The sequence below is a fragment of the Manis javanica genome, chromosome 10 (assembly GCF_040802235.1).
Source record: "Manis javanica isolate MJ-LG chromosome 10, MJ_LKY, whole genome shotgun sequence".
Classification (NCBI taxonomy): domain Eukaryota; kingdom Metazoa; phylum Chordata; class Mammalia; order Pholidota; family Manidae; genus Manis; species Manis javanica.
In genome coordinates this window covers 50,579,738-50,590,781 of record NC_133165.1, presented here as the reverse complement: position 1 = coordinate 50,590,781, position 11,044 = coordinate 50,579,738, and the positions used below count along the sequence as shown (strand labels likewise).

At 37.8% G+C, this 11,044-nt stretch overlaps 1 protein-coding gene across 1 annotated transcript in view; it reads left to right on the top strand.

The window, feature by feature from the left end:
• Positions 1-82: 82 nt before the first annotated feature.
• The window catches only part of DCTN5 (dynactin subunit 5), a 37,258-nt gene continuing 26,296 nt past the window's right edge, over positions 83-11,044 (top strand). Inside the window, exons 1-2 of the mRNA XM_017639900.3 lie at positions 83-240; positions 1,003-1,071. Coding sequence (XP_017495389.1) covers positions 193-240; positions 1,003-1,071 — 117 coding nt within the window. The 5' untranslated portion in view covers positions 83-192. The remainder of the gene's footprint in view (positions 241-1,002; positions 1,072-11,044) is intronic.

Below are 11,044 nucleotides of genomic sequence, written 5' to 3'. Positions count from 1 at the left end.
CCTGCGCACGCGCAGCCGGAGACTCCCGAGCAACGGAGCGGGGGCGCCTAGCGGAGAGCCGAGCTGTGGATGAGACCGGAGGCCGCCTTGAGCGGAAGTGGAGGAGCAGCCGGAAGTGGCCAGGATCGCAGATAGACCGTCTGACTGACAGGCTTTGACAGGACCAGGACCTGCGGAAAGGACTTGGTGGCCATGGAGTTGGGCGAGCTGCTCTACAACAAGTCCGAGTACATCGAGACGGTGCGCGTGTCCAGACATCTGCCTTCCCCTTTCCAAGTCTGCGTTTCTCTGAGGCCGGTGACCCCATCCTGTCTGCCGCACCCTCGGTCCCTTGGCTTTTAGTCCGAGATTATCTAGTGACACTTTGTGTGTTGTCTGGCATTGTTATTTAGTCCCTGAATGGCTTCTTAAGGCTTTTTTATTCCCGATTTCTTCGTAGAGAAAGAATGCCTTCCAAAAAGCAGGAGAAGCCCTACCCACCATAATATTAATTACAGCTCCAGGCTTGGGGCCTTTTAAAAGTTTGTTTTTTTTAAACTAACGTGTCATAACCTATTACTGTGTGCTGAGGACTGTTAGGTTCTTTATGGTTAATACATGATGTGTATAAATTGCTCAGAACAGGGTAGATGCTTAATCAGTGTTACCATTATTATTTTTTCATTGAAGTCTCATTCACAGTTCTGTGAATTCTGTGTTGGTGATCATTATCCTGGTTTTAGTGCTGTAAAACCAAAGTATGGAACTTGAGACTTGAATCCATGTCTCTGATGCCACTCAGCCATAGACCTGTAGCCCTACTACATCCAAATTCTAGATCAATTCCTTGGATTTCTAGTTTCCTAATCCATCCTTGCTTTTTTTTGATATCCTGGATTCATTCTGATGCAGACTACACACCACTGCAAGTCCTTTTCTCTCTGATAGGAGCTTTTTTGATAGAAACCTGAAGCCAGAACCCACTCAGTTTGCTCACCCGTATTTTCTGCTGTTCCCTTTCAGGCATCTGGCAACAAAGTTAGTCGCCAGTCAGTGTTGTGTGGAAGTCAGAACATCGTTCTTAATGGCAAGGTAAGGGACAAAGCCAGCTTCAGGATGCATACCTTTGTTTTTTTCTCACTAATTATTGTATTAGGAGGGCAGGTAAAATGTTGCTGTACCTTTAAAAATTCTCTTTTTTTTCCATTCTCCAAATTGGGTTTAGTGAATCAACAAAACAGAGTCAATAAAAAGAGGCAGAGAAAGCCTTTTTCCTTTTATGCCAGGAAAAAATACAATGGTACCCAGAACTGAAATTAATATACAATATTGTAGTGTGCCCTAAACTACTGGACCCAAGACATTGGCAATAAGATATTTTAGGGTAGAAACTAAAGGAATACAAATATAATCATATTTTTAATAATAATAATTCATTATTAACTGAACTCTTAAAAATGTGGGAACTGGGAAAGAAGCTAAATATAAAACAAATTTGCAAAATTGAATATGGAAGGCTCAGAATCTTGTAGTCTAAATAAATTGAAATTAGCAGAGATGAGTATAAGCCTGGGAATAGTATGAGAATGTTTCAGAACCACAGAAAATGTCAAGATACATTTGAGCTTGACAAACACTAAAGTCCATAGTTTTTCTTCTGCCATTAGGAATACTTAATTGTCCTTGAAATGTAACATCTCTAACTTTCAGAGGGAAAATTGTCTCACTGTAATGAAGAGACACAAATATTTTCAGTTGAGACACAGTCACTCTCTCCATTAGCCCATCATACCATGAGATTTAATAGAAAAAAATATAGTTCAGTAATTATATATAACTAGTAATTATAGACACACTGTTTCTACACAGAATTAGAAAATTCAGTTAAGCCCACCTGACTCATTAGCAAATGTATGGAGGGTTTTGGAAAGCCCTCAACTAATTCCAAAACATTTTCTGTGATTTTGGAGGGAGGGTTTTTGTTGTGGTGGTAGTAAAGTATATATGACAAAATTTACCATTCTAACCATTTTTAAGTGTATAATTTATTGGCATTAATTACACTCACAGTGTTATGCAACCATTACCACTATTTATTTCCAAAACTTTGTCATTACCGAAACAGAAACCAATTAAGGAATGCCTCCCCATCACCCCCACCCCCAACCTGTCCCTGGTAACTTCAGTCTGCTTTCTGTGTCTGAGTTTGCCTGTCCTAGATATGTCATATAAGTTGTAGATATGTCTTACATGTCATACAAGAATCACATGATATTTTTCCTTTCTTGGTATGGTGTATTTTACTTAGCATGATGTTTTTAAGGTTCATCCATGTTGTGGCATGTATCAGAAACTTATTCCTTTTCATGGCTGAATAATACTATATTGTATGTATGTACTACATTTTGTTCATCCATTCATCTGTTAATGGACATTTGGGTTATATCCACCTTTTGCTGTTGTGAGTAATGCTGCCATGAATATTGGTGTACAAGTATCTGTTTGAGTCCTGTTTTCAATTTTGGATATATAAATAGGGGTGGGATTGCTGGGTCATATGGCAATTAGATGTTTAGCTTTGTGAGGAACTGCCAAACTTGCTTTGCACAGGGCTCCCCATTTAACATTCCTACCCTCGTGCAAGAGAGTAACAGTTTTTCCACGTCCTCACCTACTCTTCTTATTTTCCTTTTCTTTTGGATGTGGGTATGAAAAGTATCTCATTGTGGTTTTGATCTGCATTTCTGTAATGACTAATGATGATGAACATTAATGTGCTTATTGGCCATTTGCATATCTTTGGACAAATGTCTAGTTGATCCTTTGTCCATTTTTAAATGTGTTATCTTTTTGTTGTTGAGTTGTAGGAGTTCTTTATATATTCTGGATATTAAATCCTTATCAGATACATGATTGTAGATATTTTCTGCCATTCCGTAGATTGTCTTTTCACTTTCTTGATAATATCCTTTGATGCACAAAAGTTTTTAATGACATCCAATTTACCTATTTTTTTCCTTTGTTACTCAAGTTTTTGGTGTCATATCTGAGAATCCATTGCCAAACCCAACGTCTAACGTTTATTTTAAGAGTTTAGCATTTGTATTTAGGTTGTCCATCCATTTTGAGTTAATTTTTACATACACTGTGAGGTAAGGGGTCCTGATTAAATAATTATTTATTTTGGATGTGGAAATCCAGTGCTCCCAACACCATGTTTTGGAGAAACTATTCTTTCCCTCTTGAATGGTCTTGGCATCTTTGTAGAAAATCATTTGGCTGTAGATGCATGGGTTTATTTCTGGACTCTGAATTCTGTACCATTGGTTGCCATGTCTGTCCTTATGCCAGTACTACACTGTTTTGGTTACTATAGCTGTGTAGTAAATTTTGTGATCAGGAAGTATGAGTCCTCCAATTTTCTTCTTGTTTTGGTTATTAGGACCCTTCTGTTTCTCTCTCTCTCCCTCTCTCTTTTTTTTTTTTGCTTATTTTGTTTATTTTTTATTTTGATATCATTAATATACAATTACTTGAACAACATTATGGTTACTAGACTCCTCCCATTATCAAGTTCCCACCACATACTCCATTACAGTCACTGTCCATCAGCGTAGTAAGATGCTATAGAATCATTACTTGTCTTCTCTGTATATACTGCCTTTCCCGTGTCCCCTCTGCCACTACATTATGTGTGCAAATCATAATGCCCCATTTTCCCCCTTATCCCTCCCTTCCCACCCACTGTCACCAGTCCCTTTCCCCTTGGTAACTCTTAGTACATTCTTGGATTCTGTCAGTCTGCTGCTGTTTTGTTCCTTCAGTTATTTTCTTTGTTCTTATACTTCACAGATGAGTGAAATCATTTGATACTTGTCTTTTTCTGCCTGGCTTATTTCACTGAGCATAATACCCTCTAGCTCTATCCATGTTGTTGCAAATGGTAGGATTTGTTTTCTTTTTATGGCTGAATAATATTCCATTGTGTATATGTACCACATCTTCTTTATCCATTCATCTACTGATAGACACTTAGGTTGCTTCCATTTCTTGGCTATTGTAAATAGTGCTGCGATAAACATAGGGGTGCATCTATCTTCTTCAAACTGGGCTGCTGTATTCTTAGGGTAAATTCCTAGGAGTGGAATTCCTGGGTCAAATGGTATTTCTATTTTGAGTTTTTTGAAGAACCTCCATACTGCTTTCCACAATGGTTGAACTAGTTTACATTCCCACCAGCAGTGTAGGAGGGTTCCCCTTTCTCCACAACCTCGCCAACAGTTGTTGTTGTTTGTCTTTTGGATGGTGGCCATCCTTACTGGTGTGAGGTGATATCTCATTGTGGTTTTAATTTGCATTTCTCTGATGACTAGCGATGTGGAGCATCTTTTCATGTGCCTGTTTGCCATCTGAATTTCTTCTTTGGAGAACTGTCTGTTCAGCTCCTCTGCCCATTTTTTAATTGGCTTATTTGCTTTTTGTTTGTTGAGGTGCATGAGCTCTTTATATAATTTGGATGCCAACCCCTTATCGGATATGTCACCTATGAATATATTCTCCCATACTGTAGGAAGTATTTTTGTTCTGTTGATAGTGTCCTTTGCTGTACAAAAGCTTTTTAGTTTGATATAGTCCCACTTGTTTATTTTTGCTTTATTTTCCCTTGCCCGGGGAGATATGTTCATGAAGAGGTTGCTCATGTTTATATCCAAGAGATTTTTGCCTATATTTTTTTCCAAGAGTTTTATGGTTTCATGACTTACATTCAGGTCTTTGATCCATTTTGAGTTTACTCCTTCTGTTTCTCTTTTAAAAGGTGTTTGGCAGTATTTGGTGCACACAGAAGACTAATACATGATATATGTGTTATGAAGCATAAAATTAATACCATGAACCTACCACTCAACTGAAGAACTGGAATAATAGAGTATTACATTTATGTTCCCTTCCTGTCTCTTTCCTCTATCTCCTTCCAAGAGGAAACTACTATTCTGAATTTTATGTCTTATAAATTCTTTAAAAATTATTTTACCACATACATATGAATTCCTAAATAACATATATAGTTTAGCTTTGCTTGGTTTTCTGAGGCTTTTTTTACACTCAGTTATTATAGTAATGACAATAGAAAACACACATCACACTAAGTATGATCATTCTCAGCTCGGTTTCTGAGATTCATTGTGGTTTGTGCATTTTACTGCTGTACACAATTCATTTGTCCCTTCTCCTCCTGTGGATAGGTACTTTGTTTCCATTTTTTTGTTATTGTGAACAATCCATGTATGTTTCTATTCCCCTGTCCCTTTCAGGACTTGGATTTCTGTCTTCCTGAGCCCTTGGGCTAGATGTCACAGTATCTGCAGGGGTAGGCAGGGGTGGGAGGAGTACAGACCGGGTAGCAGGGCCTGCTGCAGTGGTGAGTCTGTGACCTCACTGAGCTCTAGCAGATTGCTGCCCTGTGGGAATGAGGCCTGTATTGCCAGAGCTTCTGGTTTTCTCAAAAGAAACTAGGAATCTGGGTTTTTGTAAATGCAAACTGTCCCACCATTGAAAGAATAATATCTAATTTAAATGACAAAAAAAGCTGCAGGGGTCAAACAAAACATGTTTCCAGGTGCAGTCCTTCTTGCCACCTTTGCCTTATCTGTTGTTGAGTTCAGTGAGCTGTTTTCGGTAGGATTTTCTTCCCTGCAGGGTCCTTACAGGTGCCCCCTTTCATTTTAACACTGTTGCCTCTATTTTGAATCTGACTTCTCTGCCTCAGCTTTGCTCTTTATGAGATGGGAAACCAGGACTTGCATCCCTCTTGCTAAATTTCTTTGACCACTTGTAATGCTGTTTACTTCTCACGGTTTTTTGTGTGTTTGCTTCAGTGGGAATGTAATTTTGGCAGGTTGAGGCACTTATATGGATTTCCTGTATTTCCAGATTAAGATTGTTATCTTTATTTAAAACACAATAAAACAAAAACAACAATTACTAAATACTCAGAACTCTCAGTATTCTTTTTTCTTCTGAAAGAAAAGAAAGTCATTTTCTCTAATTGTAGATGTAAACGAATTCAAAACAATGACTGAAGTCAAGTAAGGGCCTCAGATGAAGGAAGTACATACTAGAAATAGACATCTCTTTAAGCTTGAAAAAGATTGCTTTTGAAAACCAAGAGGAACTGTAATATTTTATAATCAGCAGCAGATGCAAAAGTTTCTTTTTATTGGTGGAGGCCTTATAGATCTAACATATGCAGGTGAGATTGGTAAACTCTTCCAGGTATGAGCCCATTTCCTTTCTAGTATCCTCTCAGAGTCAGGTGTTCAGGCTAAAGATTTACCTAAATTCACCTTTATTTGACGTGTTCTCTATCTGTACCTGTAGTCGGACCTCTTGTCCTGGGCCCCAGACCTTTATTTATAGCTGCCTATTTGTCATCCCACAGATACCTCCAACTCAGCATTTCAAAATTAAATTTATCATCTAATCCCCAGAATTGCTCATTCCATCCTAGACTTTCTTTTTTCTTACCCCCAAGATCTCAACAATGAGCAAGTCATACAGATTTTCTTCCTTTTTTTCACATGGCAAACATTTTATACTGGTACATTTCTTAAAAAACCATCCTTATCGAAGTATAGTTTACATACGGTTAAACGTACCCATTCTAAGTGTCGATTTTGACAAGTTTTGACTGATGTGTATGTACCTCTATGCAACCACTTCCACAATCAAGATTTAAAATATTTCTATCACCCGAACTGCCTTGTGCCTCTTTGCAGTGCACCTCCACTCTTTGCCCAGGTAACCACTGATGTAAAACTAATACAGATTAAGTTTGTACTCTCTAGAGTTTCATATAATTAGAATTATGCACACTTTTTTATAAACCTTTCACTCAGCATCATGTTTTTGTGATTTCTCTTTGTTGCATATAGTAGTAAATTTGTAGTTCATTGCTTTTTGTAAATGAACAGTATTATGGAACTTTTAAGACATGTACAAAAGTGGAACTTAGAATGAGTCTCCAAATACTCGTTCACCAGCTTCGAACAATTAGCAATATTCTGAAATTCCTGTTTGATCTCTGTACCTACCTCCAAACCCATCTCCATGCTGTAACCAGGGTAGGAGAGGGAAGCTGGAATGGTTTAAAGCAAATTGCAAGCATCATATGGTTTCACCCGTAAACACTTCATCACTAATATTTAAAGACTTAAAAAAGGAGTATCATCATGTCTTTTGTAAAGAGCCAGTGATTCCAGAATATCATTTAATCCTAGTCCATGAACACATATCGTAAGATGTCTTTTTACAGTTTGTTTGTTTAAATTAGGATCCAAACAAGGTCAAGTGTGCATCACGTTTGGTTCATATAACTCTTAAATCTCTTTTAATCTGTAACAGTTCTCATTCTTCGCCCCATTTTTTTCCCCATGCCATTTACATGCTGAGGAAACTTGTCCACTGACTTATAGAATTTTCAGATTTCTGAGTTTGGCTGAGTCTATTAACAGGGGTTTTTTAAATGTTATTTCTGCCCCCTATCTGTCCTCTAAATTGGTAGAGCTAAAGGCTCCATCATATTCCTTTGCCTCCTATTTATTTCTCTTTTCTTTGTGCACAGCTTTTACCTTAGAGAAGGCCATTATCTTTTTTTTTCCTTTTTATTTATTTATTTTATTTTGCTATTAATGTACAATTACAAGAGCAATATTATGGTTACTAGACTCCCCCTATTATCAAGTTCCCACCATTTACCCCATTACAGTCACTGTCCATCAGCTTAGTAAGATGCTATAGAATCACTACTTGCCTTCTCTGTGCTATACTGCCTTCCCCGTATTCTGCCCCTGCCGCGCTGCATTATGTATGCTAATTGTAATACCCGTTTTTCCCCCTTACCTCTCCCTTCCCAACCATCTTCCCCAGTCCCTTTCCCTTTGGTAATTGTTAGTCCATTCTTGGGTTCTGCTGTTTTGTTCCTTCAGTTTTTTTCTTTGTTCTTATACACCACAGATGAGTGAAATCATTTGATACTTGTCTTTCTCCGCCTGGCTTATTTCACTGAGCATAATACCCTCTAGCCCCATCATGTTGTTGCAAATGGTAGGATTTGTTTTCTTCTTATGGCTGAATAATATTCCATTGTGTATATGTACCACATCTTCTTTATTCATTCATCTACTGATGGACACTTAGGTTGCTTCCATTTCTTGGCTACTGTAAATAGTGCTGTGATAAACGTAGGAGTGCATATGTCTCTTTTAAACTGGGCTGCTGTATTCTTAGGGTAAATTCCTAGGAGTGAAATTCCTGGGTCAAATGGTATTTCTGTTTTGAGGTTTTTGAGGAACCTTCATATTGCTTTCCACAATGGTTGAACTAATTTATATTCCCACCAGCAGTGCAGGAGGGTTCCCCTTTTTCCACAACCTTGCCAATATTTGTTGTTGTTTGTCTTTTGGATGGCGGCGATCCTAACTGGTGGGAGCTGATATCTCATTGTGGTTTTAATTTGCATTTCTCTGATGACAAGTGATGTGGAGCATCTTTTCATGTGCCTGTTTGCCATCTGAATTTCTTCTTTGGAGAACTGTCTGTTCAGCTCCTCTGCCCATTTTGTAATGGGCTTATTTGCTTTTTGTTTGTTGAGGTGCATGAGCTCTTTATATGATTTGGATGTCAACCCCTTATCAGATATGTCACCTATGAATATATTCTCCCATACTGTAGGAAGTATTTTTGTTCTGTTGATAGTGTCCTTTGCTGTACAAAAGCTTTTTAGTTTGATATAGTCCCACTTGTTTATTTTTGCTTTTGTTTCCCTAGCCCAGGGAGATATGTTTATGAAGAGGTTGCTCATGTTTATGTCCAAGAGATTTCTGCCTATGTTTTTTTTTTAAGAGTTTTATGGTTTCAGGTCTTTGATCCATTTTGAGTTTACTTTTGTGTATGGGGTTAGACAATAATCCAGTTTCATTCCCTTACACGTAGCTGTCCTGTTTTCCTAACACCAGCTGTTGAAGAGGCTGTCATTTCCCCACTGTATATCCATGGCTCCTTTATCGTATATTAATTGACCATATATGCTTGGGTTTATATCTGGGCTCTATAGTTTGTTCCATTGGTCTGTGGGTCTGTTATTGTGCCAGCACCAAATTGTCTTGATTACTGTGGGTTTGTAGTAAAGCTTGAAGTCAGGGAGCATAATTCCCCCTACTTTATTCTTCCTTCTGAGGATTGCTTTGGCTATTTGGGGTCTTTTGTGTTTCCATATGAATTTTAAAACTATTTGCTATAGTTCATTGAAGAATGCTGTTGGTATTTTGATAGGGATTGCATTAAATCTGTAGATTGCTTTAGGCACGATGGCCATTTTGACAATATTAATTCTTTGTAGTCAAGAGCATGGGATGAGTTTTGGTTTGTTAGTGTCCTCTTTAATTTCTCTTAAGAGTGTCTTGTAGTGTTCAGGGTATAGGTCTTTCACTTCCTTGCTTAGGTTTATTCTTAGGTATTTTATTCTTCTGGATGCAATTGTGAATGGAATTTTTTTCCTTATTTCAATTTCTGCTAGTTCACCATTTGTGTATAGAAATGCAACAGATTTCTGTGTATTAATGTTGTTTCCCACAACTTTAATCAATTCAGATATTAGATCTAGTAGTTTTGGAGTGCATTCTTTAGGGTTTTTTTATGTACAATATTATGTCATCTGCAAACAGTGACAGTTTGACTTTTATTTCTTTGTGTTGTCTGATTGCTGTGGCTAGGACCTGTAGAACTATGTTGAATAAAAGTGGGGAGAGTGGGCATCCCTGTCTTGTTCCAGATCTCAGAGGGAAAGCTTTCAGCCTCTCCCTGTTCAGTATGATGTTAGTTGTGGGTTTATCATATATGGCCTTTATTATGTTGAGGTACTTGCCCTCTATACCCATATTGTTGAGACTTTTTATCATGAATGGATGTTGAATTTTTTTTTTGGTATCAATAATCTTCACTTACATGAGGAACATTATGTTTACTAGGCTCCCACCTTCACCAAGTCCCCTCCACAAACCCCATTACAGTCACTGTCCATCAGTGTAGTAAGATGCTGTAGAGTCACTACTTGTCTTCTCTGTGTTGCACAGCCCTCCCCATGCCTCCCCCGACATTATACATGCTAATCGCAATGCCACCTTTCTTTTCTCCCCTCTTATCCCTCCCTTCCCACCTATCCTCTCCAGTCACTTTCCCTTTGGTAACTGTTAGTCCATTCTTGGGTTCTGTGAGTCTGCTGCTGTTTTGTTCCGTCAGTTTTTTCTTTGTTCTTATACTCCACATAAGAGTGAAATCATTTGGTACTTGTTTTTCTCCACCTGGCTTATTTCACTGAGCATAATACCCTGTAGCTCCATCCATGTTGTTGCAAATGGTAGGATTTGTTTTCTTCTTATGGTTGAATAATATCCATTGTGTATATATACCACATCTTCTCATCCATTCATCTGCTGATGGACACTTAGGTTGCTTCCATTTCTTGGCTATTGTAAATAGTGTTGCGATAAACATAGGGGTGTGTCTATCTTTTTCAAACTAGGCTGCTGTATTCTTAGGGTAAATTCCTAGAACTGGAATTCCTGGGTCAAATGTTATTTCTATTTTGAGATTTTTTTTTCCCTGGGTTTATTTTATTGTCCCTTTGCTCCAATTTTCTTGACTTGTTTGCTTTTATCCTGTTGAGTTTTTCATATTTTTTTTTTGAGAGGGCATCTCTCATATTTATTGATCAAATGGTTGTTAACAACAATAAAATTCTGTATAGGGGGGTCAATGCTCAATGCACAATCATTAATCCATCTTAACCCTAATTCTCGTCAGTCTCCAATCTTCTGAAGCATAACGAACAAGTTCTTACATGGTGAACGAATTCTTACATAGTGAATAAGTTCTTACATGGTGAACAGTACAAGGGCATTCATCACAGAAACTTTCGGTTTTGATCATGCATTATGAACTATAAACAATCAGGTCAAATATGAATATTCGTTTGATTTTTATACTTGATTTATATGTGGATCCCACA